The following is a 25674-nucleotide window of genomic DNA, read 5'->3' on the forward strand; positions in this document are numbered from 1 at the left end:
TTTATACAAGCACTGGGTGCAGTCAGAAGCACGGGAGGGTGAGAGAATTCACCAGAGCCAGAGCGGGGAGCAGAACAGGCAGACTGACAAAGTACACTGCTGAGGGGAGCAGCGGGCGCGGCAGGAGAGGTCTGTGCGCCATGTGGGACCCTCGCCGGCAGCCGGCACTGCAGAGTTGAGGGCAGCTTCGCAGCCCAGCACTCAACCTCTGCAAGACCAGGGAGGCCCAAGATCCCAATTTTATCATCAAACTTTGAAGTTGTTATATTTAGAGTAAAAGTGAGGAATGGGAACTTTTGATATCTAGAACTGATGGGAATGATCACAGCAGAATTACTTATTTCTATTTTTGTCAACAGAAATTCCACATGTCTAGGTCAAGCAGAATTCTATTCAAACCGCATTGCCTCCTGCATCTCATATTATAGGATGGCAATCAGCTGACTATGACCCATAAACAATCCCCCATACATACAAAGTGTTTAAAATAATTTAATCAGTTGTCACATTTGAAAATAAGGTATTTAACATAATAGGTTTCTAGCTTTCCTTGAAAGAACAGAGAATGTGGTAACACGAGACCACTTTCTCCCTAGCAACTCTGGGCTGGCAATGTTCCTTTTAGATGGACACACGTCCTCTATGGTCCATCATCCTCACCATTCCATTCTTTTACTTAGCCTACTTCTTTCAAACTCATTAGGTGCCTGACCACTGCAGTACTAGAGTATGATGTTTTTTCTAATTGGAGGTTTTATAGTATTTGAATATATTTGTAGCTGATACAAGGTATCCGTGCTAAAGTTTTGTTTACTAATGGAAATGATTCAACTGGAAAGTAGTTATGTAAATACTTAAAAGTATGAAATATTGAGTAGCGTACCAGTCAATCACAATAACATGAGCAAGCTATGCCAGACATTGTTTCTGAAGCCTTGGGAATAGATTTGATTATGGTTTGTATAGTGTTTACAGTAAATATATTTTCCACAATGCACAAAAGGTTTTTAGCCACATATTTTGATGCAATGCTGCTAGAAGAACTATGTATTCTTGAGGCATTGAGATTCCTCCACCCTAGGACCTCACAGGCATTTTAAGATCAAGTTAACCTAAGCAGTTGCATTTAAATATCCTGAGAAACCCTATTGGCATACATACATATGAACATAGACAATTTCTGTAATACCATTCATAAGTGTGTTTAAGTTATGTTAATGCCACAAATTAGTATTGTTGACTTTAAAAAGCTATTACTTTTTTCTATAATACAGAGAACTCTAAAGACAACAAAAGTGACCTATAATTGCACTGCCCTTTTGCCATTAAAAAAAAAGTAATAGGTACACTTAATTAGAAATTTCAAATACAGGAAGGTATCAAATGTAAAGGAAAAAGCTACCATACCTACAGTCTATAAAAAAGAGACTTCTTGTAACTATTCCCAGATGAAATTTCTATGCATATGCTAGCATATAAAATCCACTGGCTTTTGTATAAGGATATATTGTTGAAATTTTATTGAAATGAGTTTGTTTCTTATGTGATTTATTTGCCTTGTGTTTAGAATATTGCATGGTAAAATTTCTTTTGTGCATATTATACTTTTATTTTACTAATATATTAAAAGCCATATTTCAATGACCCCTGTACATTTTTCATGCTGTCTTACTCCCAATGGCTTCTGTGCATGTAAGTAACCTGTTAAGTGACTATGCCTCTTGGTTTCGACTGTTTCCTTTCATTGAGTCCTTTTTTTTTAATCAACAAACAACTTAAAACCTTAAAAAGTTCAGTCTTTAAGTAGTCTCCTCATATTCTTTTTATGTCTTACTTTAAGATACCTTTTTTATTATTTCTCAATCCTATGACCATGTGGTGATTTCATTTAGACCAGAGTAACCTCTTCATGCTACTCATATGTGGTTAACACATTGATGTGTAACATATCTGTTCATTTGTTTGTGATGGTTGTTGATATCTAACTCATTCTTACATGTTTTTAAAAAATGAAAAGTCTTAATTCAGTAGGATTAGAGTTAAGGCACTGTAGTGGGAGAGGGTTGTGTATATCATTCAGAAAGCTTGTTCATCATCATCTTGCTTTTTTTGTGAGATGTTTGATTAGTTTTATATATATTAAAATTTATCAGCTTGTTGATGCACCTCTTTCATAAGCAGGTTTTCCTTCATGGAAATAAAAAGGCAATAGAAATAAAAACCAATGCCATAGCACTCCTGCTTTTATTCTTGCAACCCTCATCACTCCATTACACCACAGCATGACTAACTAGCTCTGCCTCACAGAGAACCTCTTGTTCATCTTGATTTTGTGAGTCTGCCATTCTAAACACAGAAAACATTTCTGGGCTTTTGGCTGTTGCAAGATAGTTTACTTTGAAAACTTTTAGTCAACCTTTATGGGATCAAATTATCAAAAGAAAACAAATGCACAAATACCCATTAACATGCACTAACCCTTATTTTAACATATTGCTTTTTTTTTTACATTTTGAGAATGATTCTTTTTGTTTGTTTGTTTGTTTGTTTGTTTGTTTTTGATCTGTTACATTCCAAGGTATCCTATTTTGCATTTTGAGGTTCTTTGCTACTGGGAAGATCATAAATGTTAAGGACTGAGCTGATACTCAAAAGCATTTCACTATCTTGTTTTCCAGAGGCTTCTCTTAATAATTGACTGAAGTATACCAGATTCCTTTATTATACCATGGAATCAATTTCATTCATTTTATTTCAACCCCGCTAAAATCCAGAGCATATTCAATATTCTCTTAAAAATAAATTTCAGTGTATACCTGGTATTTGGGTATTACCACGCCAAAAAAAAAAAAATACAGGAAACGTATGTATGATGTTAGCTTTCTTGCAAGAGTTTTCAAATGTATGTAAGAATTGGACCACCTTGAACTTCAACAAGAATGATCATCCACTCAAGAAACTTTTTGTAATAGTTTTGTCAAGAGGCAGGTTTCCCAAAGTATATATATTTTAAAGTATTTTTTCCTCAGTCTGTAATGATTAGAGAACTCCCCTTTTGCAAAGGTTTCCAAGTTTAGACTCAGCTTCATGCCACTTCCCATCTGTCCATCCTGAGTTATTGCACACAGACTGACAAAGTTTGGACCCCCAAGAAGCATGTTCTCCTACTTTTATCCCCAAAACTTTCCATCAAATGGATAGCTGGGTTACAATAAAACTTGCGAGGTGCTTATTTCAAAATGTGAAATCATAGTGACAGAACTTGACTTTGAAAGAATCTAGCATGCTACCTTTAGCAGCTCTGTTAAAAAAAGACCAGCTTCTCATGCATCCCTCATCCATCTCTGAAATAATCTAGCTGGCCTCTCTCTTGGTGAACTTTAGTTGCATTCATGCTATATTCATGTTGATCACTGTCTGTAGAGTTTTTCTTTTTAGTATTGCTGATTTCTTAGAATTGCAAAATTATGAACAGCATGTGGTTTCAAATGAATTCATATGATTTGTTGGATACTGCATGAAAAATATGCAGATCTTTTTAGAATTGTATACTTTTATGCATGTGCTAAACATAATCTTTCTATGTTCCTGGTTCTAAAGTGCATTTTCATGGGCTTAAAAATTAAGTTTTCTCCTTAGAGGTTATATGACTTAATTTACATGTTATATGTAAAAGTTATATGACTTAAATTACATGAAGCTATATAAGTTGGATCCATATTTTTGTAAGATGTGGTTTTACTATAAGTTTAGTTTTACCAGCAAAATTGTAATCTACATATATAAAATATTCCTTCCATATATTTACCTTTCTTCTAAATCTTTACATTTTAGTGTTTGATCAATTAGATCTTGTTACATATGAAGAAGTAGTAAAACTGCCAGCATTCAAAAGGAAAACACTAGTCTTATTAGGTAAGTTTGATTGTATAAATGGCTTTCTTATTCTCATCTTCAAAACATTTTGCGAGTATTATTTACAGCTGTGTCTTTAACTTTCTTTTCAAAAAATGACATAGGTGCACATGGTGTTGGCAGAAGACACATAAAAAACACCCTCATCACAAAGCACCCAGATCGGTTTGCGTACCCTATTCCACGTAAGCAATGAATATCTCACTCTTTTTAAGTATATTTTTCTAGTACTTTTTAAATATTGTAATCTACAGTTTTTCTGATTACATAAGTAGTAACTGTTCTTTGTAGCAAATTTGGGAAATCAAAAAAGAAAATAGGCAAATAATCCTACCTTCCCCCCCCCCCAATAATAGCTCTATAAACGTTTTGTTGTATACCCTTCCAGGCTTCTTTTTTTTTTAAAGATTTATTTATTTATGCATACAAGAACTGGGGTAGAGGCCAAAGGAGTGGGGGGTGAGAGGATTCACCAGAGACAGAGTGGGGAACAGAACAGGCAGATCTACCAAAATACACTGTTGAGGGGAGCAGTGGGCGAGACAGGAGAGGTCTGCTGCGCCATATGGGTAGCTCCCTGGCCGGCTGGGGATCGAACTCGTGCTGCAGAGGCTGTGGACCACTTCAAAGTGCTGTGTTCAACCCCTTACACCACCAGGGGGACCCACCTTCCAAGCTTTTTTTTGTGTAAACATATGTTGTGTGTGCACATATTTGTTGGGTATTTTCTTTAACAAAATTGGGTTCCTTCATTCTGTTGTAATCTAATTATTTCAACAGTATGTTATAAATATTCCCCAGATGAGTTATTCTTTTAAAAATTGGTTTTATCGATTGGGTATGACACAGTATTTGATAGGACAATATTTTCTTTGATATGACAATGTTTTCAATAATAAATACCTAATTGTTGACTTTTATCATATTTAAATACCAATGTACTATCAGTTATTTATCAAAAAGAATTTTAAATCTGTGATATTTTTATTGCCTTATATTCTGTACCCTTTTTCTTAACCTCTTCTCATCTTCATTTCCTCAACTGTAAAATGAAGTAATTCCAGAGTTGTAGAGGGGATTTGAGATCATATGAAATACTCAGTAGATACTGGATAAATTAGTAGCCATCCTACCTATCATTTTACTATGATGATTATTCCAAAGTTTAAAATTTGTACCCCAAAGCTTTCAACAGAGTTTTGTTCAAGGTGGGAAGAGCTAAAGGAAGTTGAGTTTTAGGAGCAACAGGAGAAAATGTGAACAATGGCTCTACCCAGCAAGACCTTTCAACGCCTCCTGAAGCCATGTTAACACACGTACTGTTTTCTTTATGGGCCGGAGAGCTGTAAAGCTTCATAAGACCACCCTCATCCCCAAATCTGTCTGATTTATACCAAAAAAGGAAATTCATGAAATCTCATTTCAATTGATGCCACTGGGGCTTTCTAGTAAAACACTTAGAAATATGTATTTTTAATTCTCCTTATGTCTAGATCACGAGTACAGTAAGTTTAGCTGACGGTTTTTTCCTGATCATGTAACACTTGAACTTCCCTGTTACTAAAAGGCCAATGAACTAGAATGGTTTTAAAATATGCTGTTACAGACTTCACTCATGCTGCTCTCTGAATTATTTGACCCTACATGCTTATATAACATGTGTTCAACTAATGAAATGATTGAAAAATAGAACAGCATCAAAATAATTTGCCCCTTCTCCAGCTTTTGATGTGCCTAGAGAAAGGTTTCCTCTTGTTTAAATTCACACTTTGCTATCCACAGGCACTTGGTAATTCTAATCGTCTAGTTGGAGAGGGGAAATTCAAAGAATAGCATAAATTTGCCCTTGCTTGTGAAAAGAGAAGCAAGGGAGGAAGAAGGAAATTGAAAGGAAGGAAGAATATCAAAAGAAAGAGGGAAAGAAAAGAATGAAAAAGCCAGGGGGAAGGAAGAAAGAAAAAGAAAATAAATGGGGGAAGATTAAAAGCAAAGTTCCTGACTTGCCTAAAAAAAGATTTCCTAAAGTATGTTTTGCAGAATATTGGCCCTCCCTGTTAGTGTCCACAGAACTAGGGCTTTTTGGCAGGTATTTTAGTACACACTCACTTAGGTCGAGAATCAGCACATCTTGTCTATAAGACAGTAAACACCTGAGACTTTGAAGACCATAGGGTCTCTGTCACAGCCACTCAGTTCTGCCATTGTAGCATGAAAGCAGCCATAGACCACATGAGTAGACAAATGGGCCTGGCTGTGTCCCAATAAAACTATTTTTTACAAAATTAGACAGCAGGCTGTATTTGGTCCTTTGACGGTAGCTTACCAACTCCTGGTTTAGGTCTTCCTGAACTATTATGGCCATGTCTGGCTAAGGTCATTGTGTTTTCAATATGGTGTGCCTTTTGCTATATTCTAACATTGTCCTTTTGCAAGATGCTATAAACCAGCCCTTGCCAATAAAACTTTCTCTGATGACAACTTTTAATATCTGGGTTGTCTGGTCCAGTACCTACTGAGCCCTTGAACTATGACTAGTGAAACTGAGGAACTGAAATTTTAATTTTATTTAATCTGTATTTAAATGTAAATAGCCAGGTGTGGTTTTTCATTTTTTAAATTCTTTCTTCCTTCTGCTTAAGACCTAACTGCATTAAGACATGCAATGAGTTATGTTAATATTGAATCATTTAGTATCTTTCTCCTGTAGGGATGAAATACATCTCATCTAAACACTGAAAGAATCATCAAACCAAACAGCTAACTCGCTGTGGGGTCTGATGTCACACAGATAAAAATGATATCTGAAATTTAATTCTACAAAGCTACTGGGATTGGAAACAGGGCATGGGACATATACTAAAGAATATCAAGCTTTTAAATAGAGATTAGGTTTGGAAAGATCCATTGGAGTGTAAGGTCATAAGCTCAGCTTTTAAAACCTCTTTTGACATGTGACTTTACAGATACAACCAGACCTCCAAAGAAAGATGAAGAAAATGGAAAGAATTATTACTTTGTATCCCATGACCAAATGATGCAAGACATCTCTAATAATGAGTACTTGGAGTATGGCAGCCACGAGGATGCAATGTATGGGACAAAACTGGAGACCATCCGGAAGATCCATGAGCAGGGACTGATCGCAATACTGGATGTGGAACCTCAGGTAATGCGCTGCCACCCGCCAGGCCCCATCGTCCTGCCTGCATGCTAAGCTCAGGTTCTGAGCACAGAAATGCCATCAGAATGGCACGGAGTCACATAACAATTTAATAAATTAAAAGAGAGTGTCAGTAGTGAAGGCATACTGGGTTAACGGTCTAGAATGCAAATTGACTTATGATTGAACTCAGTGCACATGCTGTAATTAACCAGAGATCATTCTCTTATGAGATTTATTATATTCAAAGGCTTGATAAAGTACCTGATTGGGTCTGTGCCCGCTGTAAATCCTACCATAATCTGACCTCAGGATGAGACTGGCACTTTGTTATCACAACAGCCACCTTTCCTCTCTCAGTACAGTTCACGCTGGACTGTCAGAGCCTCTGCCAGCATCTTATGTTAATCACCAGCAAGAAACTCTGATCCTGGGCTTGGGTCTGAAATAGCACTAGGCTTATGAAAACAAGCCAGGAGGTGTCAGATGGAGTAGGGATGGAGACTGGGGTGGTTCCCAGCCTCTGAGCACAGTGTCCTCTTTATTGAGGACAGTGCCTAACCCTGAGCAAAACCTAGGAGGAGAGAGATAGGGAGAACTTGAAGAGAACCAGATGCAGCGATGATGAGATGATTTGTAAATAAGTTCTGTGCTGGAAGAAATAGAAATTACTAAACTTGAAAAAGAGAAAACCAAAGGCTTTAACTCACAAAAGTGTTCACAAGCACTTTTTTCATCTCTGAGGACAAAATAAGCAGAAGTAGGCAGTATTGGGGAGTTGTAGACATCGGGGCAAATTTCAGGAGAGATTTGGGTGCCCTTGTGACTCCAGGCCTGCCTTTTCTCAGACTGATCAGTGCCACAAAGCCCCTGTCACTTCTAAGTAGACTCAGCATACACCTGCTGAAATGGTAGGCTGGCCCGCCTCCAGCAGGCTGTTTTATCAGGAGGCTTACCTCGCCAGCCCGGGCAGGGAGAATTGCTGTTCAAGGGCCACCATGTGAGACTTGGTCCCCTAGCCATCCCCAAGTTGAGGACAGAACCTGCATGTCCAGGGTCTGTGTGTCCTGGGACTTGACGGCTCAATGACTGGGCTCTAAGAGCCTAACATCATGGCCGGGGGGTTCACCCATTCAGATACATTGCACAGCATCGGATGGGGTTCTCAAACTTGGAACTTTGGAATCCACAAAAAGCCTGGTGAAGAGGCTGGGGAGGAGAGCAGCAGTAGGGTGAATACTATACAGTTTACTTAACAATTAATTTGGACCTGTGTAGAAGTAAATATATGATGTGTAACGCAGATTGATTTTTGTTTAACTGCTAATCCCTCCTTACTAGGGATTGGAAAAATCTTCTGGCCAGGGGTGGCTAGAGGCAAAGTCTCAATCCTGGTCCTGGTCTTCGACATCCTCTCCTTGGGTTCCACACTGGTCTTCACCTGAACGTCGTTTTCTGCTGGTAGTAATGTCTCTAGCAGTATGCTGGCTGCAGGGCTCCTCAGACCCCCTCTGCATTACCCAAGTTCACTTTCAGGGCTTTCTGCCTTCCCTGCTGCTGCCGCCGCTGCCACTGCCACCCACCGCCACCATTGCTGCTGCTGCCGCCTCTCCTCCCCTAGCACCAGCTCTCCCTGTGCCCTCGCCCTTCCCAGTCATGCATTGCTCTGCACTGCTGAGTGGGAGGCACTTCTCTCGGCCTTATCAGGACATCCACAGCAGTCACTTTTCCATGTGGCACTGGGCACCAGAGCGCCCCCTGGCCCCGGGCTGGGCACCTTCCCTGCTCCCCTGACTGCTGGATGAGCTCACTGCATCTTCTGCCCTGCTTTCTGTGCCCACCTCTCAGAACTCTGACCTCTCAGGGCCGTCTGTCTTGAGGGCAGGCCACAGACATCCTGTTCTCCACCTGAGCCTCTTCGGGCCATGGCCCTGGAGTCAGCGGTCACCCAGGCCCTGCTCCTCTTGTTGGTCTGGTCGACCACTCTGGTCCCAGGCTCTCTTGCCCGGGGTGCCCATGCCTAGTTCTGCTCTCACACTGACTGTGTGCCCAGCAGTACAGCTGCAGATGTCCCCACAGGGTCCGCACCAACTGGGCTTCGCCCTTGGACTTCTCTGCCTTCAGCCCACTGTCTCCCCAGGCGAGGCAAGGCCCGCATCCTGCTTCAGGATGCCTGTGGCGATGACCAACTTGCTGTCAGGCAGAACCTCATTTCTCCAGGGAGGCTGTCCTCTCCCAGCTTGTTAGGTACTATAGCTCACAGACGGTTTGATTCTGCTTTAAGCACTCACTGCAGTCCAAGCACTGTGTCAGGAGCTAAGTGTACAGATAAGAAGACAAACTGGTGTGGATGAATTCCATCTTCCACATATATCAAAAACTGCCCATAATGGCCGAAGTACCATGTAGCATTTTTAAAATCCTCTCATTTCTACCACTGCTGACATCACTTTCTCTATGTGTGGACTGTGGAAAGACCACTTAAACACTGGTGTTCAGCTCATTCAGTTCAAGTTTAATACTTTCTCCCATCTTCATTTATTTTTAGACAGGCCAAATTAAACACCTGTCTACTAGTACTATAAAATTCTGTGATCCGACTTTAAACCCCAAGGACCATGGTAAAAACATCAAACTAGAAGAAAATAAATAATCTGGCTTCTTTTAAAATAATAGTAATCGGTTGTGTTCCTATTTTGCCAAGCATTAGTACTCCTTACCTTGTAATCCTCGTAATCCTGAAATAGGAGATATCAGTGTCCATTTTGATAGATGAAAAAAACAAGGCTTAACATAATCATGACTTGACCAAGGTTTTACAGCCAATTGAAAATGAAGTTTGACTTTAAACGGTTTTGGGTTTGGGATTTGTTTACAATAAAGAACTTCCACTGTACCCTCATCCTAGAAGAGTTAGCCCTAAGGATCCCTAAGGATCCTCAAGCTGGTCCATCCTGTATGTAACAGTCCAATTTAAATCTTTGTCTTTTGTTTTCACATTTAGAAAAATCACAAGATACCCAAATCTGGGAAAAACTATAGAAATTATTTCTCATGGAACTAAGGCCATGACTCAGAAAATAATCTATGGTCCTGAAGCTGCCTGTAATAACTCTGTGTGTAATCCAAACTTACTGTACCAGTTTTAGATTTTTAATTTTATTCAATTTATACATTTATTGCATTACAAAGTTAGCAGTAGCAGAATATTTGTGGCTTTGCTGTTGCCTACAGAGGGAACAGCCATCCAGGGGTAGCTGCAATGTTACCTGGAGTCTGTACTTCGAAGCAAGAGTCAGCTCCTGAACCAGGGCTGCTTTGTGAAATCGGTTAGTGCTCTTCTAACTGCTTCTGCAGTCACTGTACTCTTCCTTAAACCCTCAAGTTTTTGTACAAAATGATTCAGCTGCTTTCCCTTATATACTTTTTAGTTCAAAAAAAAAAAAGGATAAGTCTTAAAGATATCTATATCTTAGATCCTTGATCAAATGATCTTTTATTCCTTGAGGGAGGTAACCTGAGCTCATAGGTGAGCGATATGTTATTTTGGCCTTCTGAAGCCAACATATTTTCAATGATCTTTCTAGACTCTCTCTCCTTTCTTGGATTCAGAAAGAGATGTATGCCTGTAAATCTTAACAAATTTGTGTCTCATCTTAATTCAGAAGGGAAGAGGGCTTAGAGGTCATCTTAAAGTTACCTATTAATGGATTAAGAGTAGGGGAAGCCTTGTGAAGGTACTCCATTTCCTGAGTGACTCTGCGCTTCGGGCAAGTTAAGACTGCACCCAAGAGCTGGCACCCACTTGAGGCCCAGTTTGAGATCTCAGTTTGTAAACAGAGATCTTTACAAGCAACTGAGAAAATGTGTGGTGACTCTGCTGAAGATCTGAGAGCCACTAGACAAGAAAGCTTCATCAGAATTTGAGCCATCTTATAATTTTTGAAAATGCAGTAAATATGCTAACCACAGAGATTACTCTTGTGACTATAAGAAACATTAAGTTTGACTCTGAACTTGCTGGCACCAGGACAAAAAGGGAAATGTCATGGATCACATAATTCTTATCTAATAGGAGTATAACCCATTCTTTCCTTGGAATTAATTGCTAAAGGACTATAACCTGATTTTTAGACACATTAGAGACCTTGGGAAGTGTGCTGAGCACAGTCTTAATTGACAGCTTTATGCAGTAAGTGCAGAGTGACCTTCGTGCCTTTATAGTTAAAGACCAAGGGCGTGTGTGCACCATAGGGAAGACTGATCTGCAGAGAGTTAATGTTTTCCAAGCAGTGGGTTTTTTGGTGTTGTAAAATGACATAGCAGTCTAGAACTTAAACTATTCCAAGGATTTGGGTGGCTATCGGGCTGGGGTCACTGAGCAGAGAAAAGACCATTTCACGCCTGAGGTGTCATTCTCACCTTCATCTGTGGGTTCCATTCAGCACTGTGGGGACTTCCATCTGGCATTGGAGTAGTAGCTTCAGGGATGGAAGCAGGGGTAGGAACTATGCATAGGATTTTTTCCCCACCTCAGTTGCTCAGAAGCTAGCTGTGGGTGGATGTTGGGGTGAAAAGGAAACCTTATGTCTCTATAGACCCTGTATTCACTTGATTTATGAACACAGGAAGGACAGAAAAATGGCCCAAGATAATATTGACAAAAAGGACATTTCTACGTGAACATCCCTGTTAAGCTCAATTGAGCTGTAGATGGACTTTTTCATGATGTTTGTTCCTTGCTTAAATCTTCAGTCCTAAGAGGACTGGCAACGAAATTGCCAGCTTTCTCTCTCAAAAATGAAGATATCCAGGCTCGAAGAGCTATGTCACAAGGGGAATCTGAGCCTGTGACTTTATTAAAGCACTTTGATGGACAGTAAAACTGAGCCAGGCTCCCTTAACCCACAAGGAAATTCTGTGAAACTGAAATTCGGAAACACAATCCTAGTGAAAGTGGACCATGCTCTAAACAAGAAAGTCAACACCTTTATCCAGCCTGCCTCTTAATGTCCCTGTATATTCACAGAGACCAGGAGATTCCCCTCAGCTGAGAGGGCATAATGACTGCGAGTCCAACCTGCCTCAAAAGGCAGGATGGGTTGTATACTAGTTATATGCGCTGCTTTTGCTTTTTCATTTTATCACAAAGACAGTTTATGCTAGGTGCCATATCGGGCATGAGGGAGAAGAATGTACAATGTGAGCAGCCCCTGCAGGCACCTGTGTTTCCAGTGTGATGGGTGCTGCGGGTGTACACGGGAGGGGCGCCTGACCTCGGCTCAGAGCTCACAAAGGCCTTTCCAAGGACATCTGCACTTAGTGCTGAAGGATCACTCAACCTGCAACTTGTAATAATGTTAAAATGCAAGTTTACGTCAATTTAAGAGGGGGAGAGGGCAGTGGGAATGGTGATGAGAAGATAGAGGGTCCAAGCAGAGGAAATGGTAAGAAAAGGCCAGGAAGCCAGAGAGAACCTGGTCCTTTCTGGAAATGAGAGTAGTCCAGCTGGTCCCTGGCAGGGAAGGGGCAGAGAGAGAGGCTGACAGGTAAGCACAGGCCAGCTCATGAGGGCAAGACATGACATTTATGCTGAGGCCAAGAGGAAACTGTTGAAAGGTTTGGTGCAGGGAGGGAGGGTGACACATGGGATTTGCACTTTTGAAAGATCATTTTAGTATGGACTGAAACACAGCAAAGCTGGAGGAAAAGCAACCAGTCTAATTGCCACCATAGTAAACCAGACAAAAGAAAGAGAAATAGGAACAGAGCTAAGCAAACATTGAAAGATCATTTAGAAAATAAACTATGGGGTAACAGACTTAAATTAAATGACGCATTGAATTCTTGTATAAAGGGCAGTAAGATATTTACCCCTTTCTTCACATATGAATTAGTTACATGTCAGGCACTTGTGAATTATGTGTGTATATTTGGGTTTTGTTGTGTGGAGGGGAGGTGTAACCCCTAGGAGTGGCATGGTCCCCACAGGGAAGGAGATGAGACAGTAATGCCTCAAGCAGCATCACCTCCTGAGCATCAGATGTCAGCTTTGCAGTATGTCGATGCAAACTAGTGGCTTGCCCGGTTAGAGATTTCTGATGCCTGGAAGGAACTTAAAGCAGCCTCAGTTCCCTTGAATGTCGCCTTTGCCCACAGCCACACAGCTCCGTTATAGCTTCTCCTTCAATGCTGGGCAAGATCTCCCTTCCCTGTGAGTCCCTCAGAGGCCTTTCATTGGGGCAACTCAAAAGTCCTATGGAAGTATGAATGCAGCCTTCACATTGACAGCGGCCAGGTTTTGCTCTCCTTGTTAGTGATTTGAAATTTAAAATGTGGTGCAACGGGCTGTAGATCAGTCGTACAACCAGCCTGCTGGCCCAAGTCGACCCCAAAATGCATTCCCTATGAATTAACATTCAGGCCACAATGAATAACCAGGTTTAAAAGAACACTAACTGACATAATCAGTGTTAACTTTTCTGAAGAAAAGTAAATCAGATTGGTTTATGAGATTCATAAGAAAAATGTCCAGTTTGTCAACCTTTATTTGCTGATGGCTATTGTCTGTCCTTCAGAAGAAAAGAAATAAGTTATTTATAAAGCTGGTAGATTTAAGAATGCCTTGCCAAAAATTTGAGCCAAGGGCTTTTTTCAGTTGTGTCATTTTTATACACTCATTTAGAAGTTGTGTTAGTGATCTCTTCTTTTAAGTCTTTCTCTTTTTTCTTTTTCGCAGGCACTGAAGGTCCTGAGGACTGCAGAGTTTGCTCCTTTTGTCGTTTTTATTGCTGCACCAACTATTACTCCAGGTTTAAATGAGGTAAGAATCACTCCATTTTCCCCCAATTAAGCACACCCCATGGTAAGCATCCATTTGTGTTGTACTTTTAAGAGCAAGGCCCCATCTCATTAAGATAACAAAATGAAGCTCTGCTTTGTTCTTAATGCTGCCCATTAAGATTTCCAGAGCTTCAGTTTTAGGAATTAAGCCGCATAGAGAGGTGTGGCTCTTCTGTAATCAGAATCATTAGGCATATTCAAGAGGTCTTTTATCCATATGTTACTTGTGAAGGAAACTCCCCCACCTCTGGGGACAAGGCTTCCCAAGCGCCTCCCACCCTCCAGGGCTGCCAGCCCACCCCTCTCCAGACAGGGCCCTTGCTGAGACATGGCAGCCCCCAGGCCCAGCTCTGGACCAAGGATTGCGTTGCCCAGAAGACAGCTAGCTGTAAGAAATCCATGACTCTGGCCAGGCTTCCCAGGGTCCCCTAGGCAGCCTCTGAACTGGATCCCAATTTGAATTTCTATCTGGGCCCCTGGAGACTTCCAAACCTAGAAATAAGCTCTGTACCCTATCAGGGCAACTTAAGTCAGCAGCTGCCACAGAGTTGGTGCCTGCCAGAGCTGGCTGCCTCAGCTTGTACTAGGCTGACTTAGAAGGCCTTCTATTGCTGCCCGGATAAGAGAGTTACATGTCTGGTGGGTGCCTGGTGCTTATCTGCCTAGGGATATTCATTATGTCATCCTGAAGTCCGATACTGCTGTGGAGTCTAGAAACCACCAGAGGGCTCTCAGCTCTGCTCAGTAAATACTAGTTTGGAAGCCCAAGCTTATGACAGTCAAGCCAAGGTTTGAGAATTCTCACTCTCTGTACCTTTTCAGAAAGATTAAATATTCAGATTTCTATGTTGCTCTCATTTCCCATCATGATTTTTTGTCATTTTATTTGCAAAAGGTATTTTCCTTTGTGAATTCTGCGTTGACATCTTATTTAATGCACAAACGTGTTTGAAACTCCACACTGTGCTTACCTCCTATCCTTTGGTTGCCATGTATTTTTCTTGAATTATCATTTTGCTTTGTTTTTGTTTTTTGCCTGTTTTCCTACCCTTTTACTAATTTTCCTTAGCTGCCAAAATGGTGCAGAAAACTGCCTGTAAGTACCAGCTAGGAGGTGATGAAGTACAGCCTTGTGTCTTTATAGATTTAAAACGTAGACATTTTGTTCCCACAAATCCTAGCTTTTGCTGTTAGAATAAAGGCATTTTGTTTTCACTGAGTTCAAGCCTGCTCGCATGTAAATCAAGCATGCAGACAAGCTGCTGTGGAGGAAGACAGTGACAAATACAGCTTCATCTTCTAAGAGCCATAAGAGGGAGTTTTATTTTTCTGTAAAGAGAACGACATTAAACTTTGATACTTTTAGCCTTAAATTTTCTTGAATGTTTTCATCAGCCCAGTTTTCTGAGCAAATCGTCAATTCTGCTAGTGGTTTTTGAAGCCCAGCATCATATATTCTAATATCTCCCCTATCCCAGAGAATGATGTGGTTGGAATTGCTTCCTTCTCATACTGGCAGAAAGCATTCCTGTGTTTGGGGAAATGCATGTTTCCTAAAATGGGGTTTTTACATCGTGTTTATGGTAAAGCAAAGCCACAGTGAAAATACTATGCTTTTCAAGCGTAAGCAGAAAGTGTGTTGATGTGACCTTAGAAAGTGATTCTTAACTGAGGTCTTATCAGCACCATACTAGTTCACACCTTACATCCAAAGCTTGCTATGTCCTACTTGGAAATTTCTGTGGAAGATGACAAAACAGGTAGGACACTCTTATTTCTTAGTGTCCCGACAGGAGAGCTTGAATTCCCAATGACTCTGGTGTCTGTCCCTCCCCACTGAGGGCCATGCTATAATCAATCAAGTGTCATTACTTTTCTTCAGCTCTCCTTCTAGAGAGCTGCACCCAAGACCAAGGCTCGTCACCAAGGGGCTCTTGCAAATAACAAATGGGCCTCAGGGAAGAGGAAGCATCCTAAGCTAGCACAGGGCGCCACAGCTGCCAAGTCCTGAAGGGCCTGCATATTTTTTTTTCTCCCTTGAAATCTGTCTCTGTAATCGGGGCCCCATTTTCTAGTGGAAATGCTCTGTCTCTTGATTATAGATTCAACACGCATCGAATCCTGCAGTGGCCAGTATCAGTCAGCCAAGTGCTTATTCTTTCAGCAATAGCATTTATTAAGCATGTACTATGCACAAGGCACAATGCCAAGTGCTGAACTGAGTGACAACAGGGCACCCAGGACAAGTTTGCTGCTTTCGTTGAGGAGATACCAATCAAATACTTAATTGTATTTGTATTTAATTGTATCTACAGAGACAACTGTATCTGTATCTGTATTTAATTGTATCTGTATATATTTAATACTCAACACGTAGCTCACCTACCTAGTGTTAAGGGGTAGTTTTTTTGTTTGTTTGTTTTTTGGGTTTTTTTAAGGGGTAGTTTTGACTCAAAGTTGCCTAGTTTTAAATTTGAACTTGTCCACTGGGAGTTCAGCATAACAAGATTTGAAGGTGCAGACTTTTTGGTGATCCTGAAGAGGCCCCTGTCTTGAATGACCTGCCATCCTATGGTTCACGATATACTCTTATGACAAACTGAGGACCCTGAACCCTTTCTCCTGTGGGCTCACCCTGGCAAGTGTTCTCAAAATCTGTAGCAAGCAATGGGAGTTACTTGCAGTGGGAGACCTTTACTACAGCAAACCTCCCTAGAGTTTAGTAGCTCCTTTTCCTTCAGACTATTTTCCCATAAGAGAGAGAGAGAGAGAGATGAGTACTTATGAACAGTGCCATTTGTCTGATGATTTCCAGTGCAGGCCAATTTAAAGGGATTCATCTGATGCCAGCTGCCATTGTATCTGGAAGATTGGCCTTATTTCATCCATTATTTGTAACACCCAAAAAGCTTTTGCTTCTGGCATCCACTGCTATTGACTGAAGGCCTTTATATGTAATTGAATTCCTGGAACACATTGAACCTCTAAGTAGAAAAGGGAATAATACATCTTAATTTGTTGTCCAGAGGCAGGGATTTCTTGGTGCAAATGCAGTAGGCCCTGGAGCCTGGTGCAACTAAATGCAGAAGACCCAAGGGAACAGATGAAGGGCTCTGCCTTGACCACCAAAGCCCTCCTGCCAAGTGGGAGCATGGCTCAGACCGGGGCTAGAGGAATGAGATCAGAGGACTAGGCTCAGGGACTGGGCTCAGGTTCTGCTTGTCAGTCCCCAGCTGACCCTGGGGCGGGCCTGCCTGGCCTGGATGGGACGATGTGTTTGCTGAGGAGTGTCTGTTTTCTCTGGTCTGTGCAGTTTGGCGTGGGGCCCCCTCTTGCATGTTGAGCCGTGGCGGTTGCAAACAGTATTTCTGTAACTCTGCCACCCTGGAGACCCGTGTCACCTCTGTCATGAAGCCGACTAGGCCTCGTGACAGATGCGGCACATCAAGGTTTGGCCTTTACTGTTTCTGACACTGGGACGAACAGAAATGTGAAAGGAGCGAGAATCCAGCTGACTCTTCTCTTCCCTTTGCTTTTCCTTCCTCCATGCCCACCCTTCCCTCCTCCCCATCACCATTTAGGATGAATCTCTTCAGCGTCTGCAGAAGGAGTCCGATATCTTACAGAGAACATATGCACACTACTTCGATCTCACAATTATCAACAATGAAATTGATGAGACAATCAGACATCTGGAGGAAGCCGTTGAGCTCGTGTGCACAGCCCCACAGTGGGTCCCGGTCTCTTGGGTCTATTAGGCCTCTTCCCAGATATCTGATGCATAACTGGGAGCCACCTCATACATGGAAAAGCCTCTTTGTTATCGGCCTTGTGTCAGCAGGTCATGGTCCCTAGAGACTACCTAGTTGTAGTGTGACCTACATTTATAATTATTGTCATGTCCGAATAGATAGGAGGAGAAAAACAATTACACACTAATTTAAAGAGACAGTATCTTTTTTAATCAGTTCTCCTAAACTTTAATAAAATGTATCTTTAAATGTATGTATTATTCAATCCTTTGGAATGTTATATTTTTGGAAATCATAGCTTTTTATTTCCAAGGCCCCTAAAAACTGCACAAAATAGATGCTGCTTTCTATAATCTATTTTAATAATAATAAACAATGATTCTGTTACCTTGACTGGGGGTGGAACACTACATTCTTTTTAAAGTCTGATTTTATGGATTGGAATATCTTTCTTTCCTTTATTTATTTGAAATAATCAGTCTAGTGATTACAAAACAGTCACAAATTTTTAAAGGCCTTTTTTCTCTCTTATTTTTAGAATAGTTATTTTTTTTTAAGTCCTTTATGTAACATCCAGATAATGTGATACTGTCTCTTTGAAGCACCCTGTAAACCTTTTAGAGATTTGAAGTTGGGTCTTGACTCTTAATGCATGTGGACAGTCGCGAGCGTTTATGCTGTCGGTGTGTCTGTGTTGGACAAAACAATCTGTAATCTACAGCAAAGTACATTCCGTTCACGGGGCACACCCAGGGGAATAAGAATAAAATGCTATATGACTAAGTTGTAAACCTATGCACATCCCTTGCATTTCGGGCAACTTTATAAAAAAAAAAAAAGAAACTGATTTTTATTAATAATAATCATGTAGTGAGATGTGTTTGTAATTTTGTCTCAATTTAATTTGTTGTAAGGTGGGAGGGGGAATTGCTGGTTTCACCATTTCAGATCTGTGTTGTCTGAGAGTATTAACGTTTTAATTAAGCAAAGAAATGAGGATTTTTAATATGTATGTAATTGTTTTAAAGCACCCATTTTAAGAGAATATACTGTGCAATGAAGAAACCAGTTTAGGCATTTGCTATAAACTGAATTATTCCAAAAGGATAATCTATAACAGCCCTGTAAATTCCTTTAAAATGATAACAGGACAGTTTGACCAATTTTTTTTTAAATATACTTCCTTTTATGTGTTCAATAATTAAATGCCTCTGGGTCCTTCATTTCATTATAGATTTGTTCAGGTTTACAAACCAATAATCTTTTAGATTTTATAATCCATTAGATGTTCATTGAACCCTCGAAGGCCCAAAAGTGACTATCAGTTGACAAGACAACAAAATCCTCTGCCAGAGCAGAGCCCGGACCACATCTGGCTCCCAGAGGTCAGTGCGCCGAGGGCCCCCCTGAGGTACTGGAGGCCACCTGTGGTTTCTCCTTCCTCTTGCTATATCCCTTGGCACAGGAGAATCATCTTCCCTTGTTGCTTTAAAGACATTAATCATCTCATCACCCTTCCATGAGGTCACATTCTTCCAGTACAGGAGATGTCGGGCTTAGAGTTTTCCAACTCTTTGCCAGAGGTCAGCGGAAGGTTTCTCATTAGAGTGTCAGCGTGTGAGTGGGTCTCTTAACCTGTGATCATGTCTGCTTCTTGTCAGTGAGATGGCCTCTTGGCGCCTTGGCATACTATGCGGGGTACATTCTGAGCTGAACAGCTCCTCTTGAAGGACCAAACAGAAAAGGCATTTGTATATTCCCTTCACGTTTTTGCCCTCCCCTCCCACCTACTCTTATTAAAAGATGCTGATTTTTTTTTCTCTGATGTTGTCCTTTGTCGGCGACCAGATGAGTGCAACTTGCTGATAAGGGGTTGCACAAACTGCCTCTGCTGGGACCCCACAGCAGGGTGACCGAATTACCAACTAGAGATACCCAGATGGAGAGAGCAGCCCAAAGAGCTGTTTAGGGCCATATTAGGGTTGATTTAAACCTAACCTATGCCAAGACCAGACAGTCATTCGGTGATGGTACTAACCACAATCCGGGCTCTTCTCAGTGTGAAATCGCCCACTCTACCTCTTTTCCAGTGAAGCACAAAGAATACAGCTAACACATGGCGAACTGAAACTCCCCCCCTCTGGTAGAAACCCCCCACGACCCCTACTTGCCCCTTGAGACCAAATCTCCCGAGAGGATGACAATGGTTATCTTAAGCCATCTGCTGTGTTAACAGAGGTGGATCAAGTGGAGGGGAAAAGCAATGCCAGTTTAAATGTCCGTGGCCCCAGAATCGAGTGGCTCTGGTGCGCTCGGCCTCTCTATTGCTTTTTGTGTCCTGGGAGGACACAGGCAGGCACTGTTCTTGTCGCTGCGTGGATGGCGAAATTCCTGCACCCAGAACTCATTCTGTCGGGCTTCTCAAAGAGGTCATCAGTTCCGTTCTGCTAATTCATATCCTCTCTAAAGCAATGTCTTTATGACCTAGCAGAAAATACTTTTATTTCTGAATTCAGAATAATTTCGATACATTTATTTCTTCTGCTGCTGCTGCTGCTACTGCTATATTACAACTGGCCACTAAGCAATCAGGGAAAATTGGTAAAAGCTTCTTTACTGCTTCCATTCCATCAGCAAAACCATTTATTCCCTTTTAAAGACCGGAGCAAATGATTAGATTATTAGATCTTATCACTGGTCAATTGAAGAGCCATATTCTAAGGGTTCTTCCTCACCCTCCTCCCCTCAGTAAAAGTGGGGGTGTGTTTATTATATGTTGAGTTATTTGTTAAGAAGAAATGTCCTGATTTTCTAAAAAGGCAGTACTTACCTGTGCAGCATATTTGTTTTTAACCCTAAAAAGGGAAATTGCTCTATTTAATTCATCTGGAAGTTTCCCAGAAAATAATAGGGTAACCTTTTAAAATAAAATTACATGTATCTCCTGTCAGGTGAGATGGTTTAAAACATTTGCTCAGAGAGGAAAAGAAAACAGGTGACCTACTTCTTGCTTTCTGCACTCAGAAGACATCTTTCGAGCACATCCTATTGGTGGCGGAATAGCTAAAGATGTTTCAGAGCCCTCACTGCGTGAAGGATGCGCGAGCGTTCCTCTTCCCACGCCCAGTTCTAGCTCACACTGCGGGGGCTGCCAGTTGGGCCTGGACTACAACGGTCTTTTTAAAGCCTTTGATCTCATCACTGCAGAGAAGGGTTTTTGTTTGTTTTGAAGTTGCTTGTAGTTAGCTGTTCATTAAGACTTCCAGTTCTTTCCTTGACACAGGTTAGTCAGTTGAACCACCCCCGGGGATACCAGATGGTGGAAATGCCCGTTATGTTCACTGCCCCTTAAGGACAGGTGGCCCAGTGCCTCGTGTCCCCACTGATGGGATGTCCTTTTCTTCATTTCAGATTAGCCTCCTAACTTGGGGCAAAGAGAAAGAGAGCACGCTGCTAGAGCTAGCAAGAACATTTCTTGGTTAACGAGTTCTTGATTATAACGCTTTCTGCGCTGTCACCTCAGGAAGAGAAGGCCCCTCGCAAGGGACAGTCCCAACTGCCCTTACAGTCCTCGTTCTTCTTCCTCCTCTTCCTCCCCCTCTTCGCTCTCCTTTCCCTCCTCCCTGTCCTCCCCTCCTCTCCTCTCCCCTTCCCCAGCCTCCTCCTCTTCCTCCCCCTCCATTCCTATCCTCAAACTGAGCGTTCCGGGGAGGGGGAGTTGTTTGTTGTTTCCAGAACTGAACGCAGCCCCCCAATTCCATCCTCTTTACAAGGGCTTATGAAACTGAGGCTGATGACAGCGTGTTAAAGGGCCCTGAGCACTTTGCTCTTGTTCCATGCCACTAATGAATTCTCCTCTTAGAAAAATATTTTGCTTTTCACTGCAGCTTACAGAAGGGCTACAAGCTTGAATCATGAATCATTTCCTCTGGTAGAACTTTTCCTCTTTCCCCCCCCCCCCCCCCGTAGAAGGAAGGCTTTCCTCTCCATTTGGTGATAGCAGTTACAGGACTGGGCCCATAAGGCTTTAATGCTTGATTGGCTTTGCCCACGCGACTTAGCAATTTGCCTTAAATGTGGAGCTACTGGACGTCTTCCACGGAACAAGCGAAGTTTTGCTAGCACGCCCCCGGGAGGTGGGAGAAGAGGGCAAGAGTGTGCTCACCAGTCCACATCCCTTGTGTCTGGCCTTTTCTCTGTCATTCTTGGGCTGCAAAAGATGGGCAAACCCAGCCCACCAAGGGGAGGAGGAGGCGGAGGGCCGGCCGCACCATCTCTAAGGCAGGAACTGTCAAGTCTTAGCTCTTGGCGGGGGGGGGTAGACAAGCCACAGCTCTCACCACCTCTCTCACCCGACCCTCCATCAACTCTCTTGAACCTGTGCAAATGGACGGAGCAAAAGAAAATGGAAAGAGATTTTGTCACCACACAGGGAACCTTTTCTGGCCCGAGCACAACTCCGTACTGACGTACGCTCAGAAACCCAGAATTTCACTGCCACTTGCGTTAGCTCCATTCTGTGTGGCATGTGACCAAAGAAACGTGCCAGTGTGCTCACCCATTAGAGGCCGGAGTCAGGGGGGTGGCCATTTTGGAACAAGAGGAAGGGCGATCTCTTAGAAGGAGTGGCCCCACCTATTTTTTTAATTTTTTTTTTTAATTTTTTTTGGAGAGAACAGGAGTTGAGGGAACTGATTTCCAGGCTTGGATGTCTCCTGGAGGGTCACCCGCGCAGGCAGGTGGGAAGCTGCAGGGGCAGCGGGCAGGGTGAGTGATGCGAGGGTCACACCAGCTCCGTGGGCTGAGACCACAGCATCTCGTTTAATTGCCATGCAGGCGCATTGCCATTCAAACTCAGTTCTGGGGTTGTTTTGCATAAAGTTTTGCCAATGTGTTCTTTTTTCTGTATGTATAAATTGCCTTTTTATAAAAGGTTTTGAAGTATTGTCTCAGTGATAAAAAGAGAGCGATGTTAACAGTTGTTGTAAATCTCACCGTATCCAATTGTAAGTATTTGCAGGGTACAGCAAAGCCTTAGCGTGCAAGAGCATTTGTGCAGGAGGTGTCCTTCAACACCCAGGAGGTGAAGGGATCGGAAAGGTTCGGATTCTTTGTAAATGTCCCACTTTTCTTTCTCTCTGTGTGTATCTATTTACATGCCTTAGCACACGCCCTCCCTCCCTGATCCCTTTGCCCTGTCGCCAGAGCATCCAGAACGCTGGTGCACTGCCAGTAGTACAAGCCGATGGAACCCTAACCAGTTATCTCTCGTGTGACAGGGGAGGAAGACAAACTCCATAGTATTCTTCGTAGAATATACATACCTGTAGGATGCTGTGTAATGGGAAACCATAGAATTGGGCTTTTGTCATTTCAAAGTTGGAGAAATGTATGAATAAAATGTATAAAACACGAAAAGGCAGTTGTCTCCTCAGATTGTAGGCCAAACAGCTTGGGGACAAACCACAAGAGGTCTAAAGAGAGGAGCTCCTCTCCAGCAGCAGGCCCCGAAGTCCTCCCCCACGAAGGCTGGGGCAGCTGGCAGCTTCCACCCCTCTGGGAGGAGCGCACCCCTGGCACCTGGGCCCCCTGGGAGTGTTGGTCTGTAGCATGGCGGGTATAGACTGTGTCCCAAGAGCAGCTGGAGCTCAGCTGCCTGCATGTGGATGCAGATTTAAAATAGCTTGTGCTTTAAAAAAAAAAAAAAGGGGGTGGGGGGGAATCCAAGTTGTGACCATCACCTAGAAATAGAAGTCTAAATGGATCCGAGCAGTGTAGGCGTCCAGTGTGGCGTGTGTGTCCCCTGTTTGATGTTTGCATAGAAAGCCCCAGGAGGACGCCCGCTGCCCGTGGGATTGGCTGGTTGGCTTTGGTCTCTGCCTGGAGTCGGGGACGCACGCCTCACGTGCTGGATGACCTACTTTCCACTCTCCAGTCCCTGCCCTGGCCTAGGCACTGCCCACACAAAGAGCCATAGTGGCTTCAGAGACTCACACCAGCATGTGCCCAACCACACACACGTCCCCAGAAATAGCCCCAGCCTGAGTGCTCATTGGCTCACTTTTAAGACCCATGTTAGGGAGACATAAAATAGGAGTGATTGTGCATTCTACTCAAGTAAACTTCACCCTTTCAAAACTTTCACTTTCATGTGAAGTTCTTCAAACTTCACACAAAATACATAGGAGGGTCTAGGTTACATTTGATACGAGAAATTCAGCCCCTGATCTTTTTCTTCAGGGAATCCCGTGTCACCTTACTGCAGACTCCTTACCCTAGATGGATAAAGGACCAAAAGCACAATGCTACCATTAAACTGATTACCTGCACTTTGTAGCTTTTAAACCACACCCAATATGTCAATATGAAGCTGGTAGCCATGAATGGAAACATGTCATTACTTTTCCCAGTTTGATATTGCTGAGTAAATGGCACTAGGTATCATTCCATGAAGTGCTGAGCAGAAACTGGGAATCTGTACAAAGGAATGCAACAAGACTGTGCAGGGTCGTAGACAGTGACCTTGAGTTAAGCTAAGCGCACTGAGGGCGGTGAATTTGAATATCACGAGGGTAGCAAGTCCCTAAAGGACAATATGGTAGCACAAGCCAGCAACCCGGTCAAAGGGAAGGGTTGCTTCATGAGAGAAGGCTCCAGAAGGTGGTGTCTGACTACCAAGGAGTAAGCGCACATAAGACATGGAGTCTGCAGAGGAAATCCCATGGTTATGGCAGCATCCATGATGCTGTGTCCACCACCCTTGTTCCCCATGTTCCTCCCCCATCTTAACACAGAAGAGGTGCCCAGAAACAGTGTTGCCAAAGACGCGTTCTCAGACTAGATCACTGAAAGCTTCCAGCTCCTGCTGTTGTCCACTTCAAAGAAAGGCAGCTTCATTGCCCCACATCATGGCCCCTTGCTCTGTGGAGAATCTGGCTGCCTTCTCCCACCAGAGTGTTCTGATGAATGGCTAGAGAAGGGACAGCCTGCCAGGGCCCTCACATGTGACCCCAACCTCAAGATCTTAAATTGAGGCCAGAGGTGGGGGAATCCAGACTGTGTGGAGGCTGAACCACACAAATCAACAGCTCCCCACAGACTTTCCTCTAGAACTTTCTGGCAGCGGAAATGTTCCATTTCTTCTTTGAAGTGGTGGTCACATGAGTGTTTCTGATTGTCAAAACACATTGAACTGAACACCTAAGACCTGTGCATTTTATTGTATGTAAAGTATACCTCAGTTACAAAAAAAGCAAACCCATATGATCATCTTCACAGCTGCCAGAAAAACACTTGGCAAAACATTCAATATCCAGTTCTAATTTAAGAACAAACAAAAACTCTCAAAAGTGAGAAAATATCTTTAGTGGATAAAGAATAGCTATTTCAATGCACAGCCTACATAACTCACCTAAAAATGACACAATAAATGCATTAAAATTGCCATTATCTTTTTTTGTTTGTTTTGAGGTAACAGTTTACAACACTATGTTTTAGTACAGGTTCATACCTCTTCAAATATATGTGACCACACCACACCCTGCCATTGTCTTTTAAAAGACCTAAATAGTACATGATCTTCATCAAATGACTAGAAAATATAAGGAAACAAAAAGTAAATGTCCAACCAAATTCTGCCACTGAGAGACAATTGCAATAAACACTTCTGTGTATCTGTCAGCCCAGTAATTTTCCATCCAAATATAGACAAATATGCATATTATATATAATCATATATAATGTGTGCTTTTCAAAACAGTGAGGGGTTCATGCTGAACATACTATGCCATGACTTATTTAACATATCCTCCTCCTTCTGTAGTTATTTAATATAGTTTTTAAAGCATTCATTGGCCACATTCAGAACAAAGACTATAAGCGTTGGAAAAGGTCAAACAAAATTGTCCATATTTACTAATAATATCACTGTGGAACTTAAAATGCCAAAGAGGACAATTGGACAGCCAGTCAAGTTAATAAAAAGCAGATCCAAAAACAGAACTC

The 25674-nt window shown here is 42.2% G+C and overlaps 1 protein-coding gene across 6 annotated transcripts in view; it reads left to right on the forward strand.

Moving 5' to 3' along the window:
* The window catches only part of CASK (calcium/calmodulin dependent serine protein kinase), a 392726-nt gene extending 373855 nt beyond the window's left edge, over nt 1-18871 (forward strand). For all 6 annotated transcript variants that reach the window (XM_037512504.1, XM_054695766.1, XM_054695765.1 and 3 more), the window contains 5 exons: nt 3835-3915; nt 4020-4100; nt 6879-7081; nt 13815-13898; nt 17500-18871. In XM_037512504.1, the coding sequence (XP_037368401.1) occupies nt 3835-3915; nt 4020-4100; nt 6879-7081; nt 13815-13898; nt 17500-17676 (626 nt within the window). In that variant the 3' untranslated portion in view covers nt 17677-18871. The remainder of the gene's footprint in view (nt 1-3834; nt 3916-4019; nt 4101-6878; nt 7082-13814; nt 13899-17499) is intronic.
* The last annotated feature ends 6803 nt before the right edge of the window (nt 18872-25674 follow it).

The sequence above is a fragment of the Talpa occidentalis genome, unplaced genomic scaffold, assembly GCF_014898055.3.
Source record: "Talpa occidentalis isolate TD23 unplaced genomic scaffold, MPIMG_talOcc4v2.1 talOcc4.15, whole genome shotgun sequence".
NCBI lineage: Eukaryota > Metazoa > Chordata > Mammalia > Eulipotyphla > Talpidae > Talpa > Talpa occidentalis.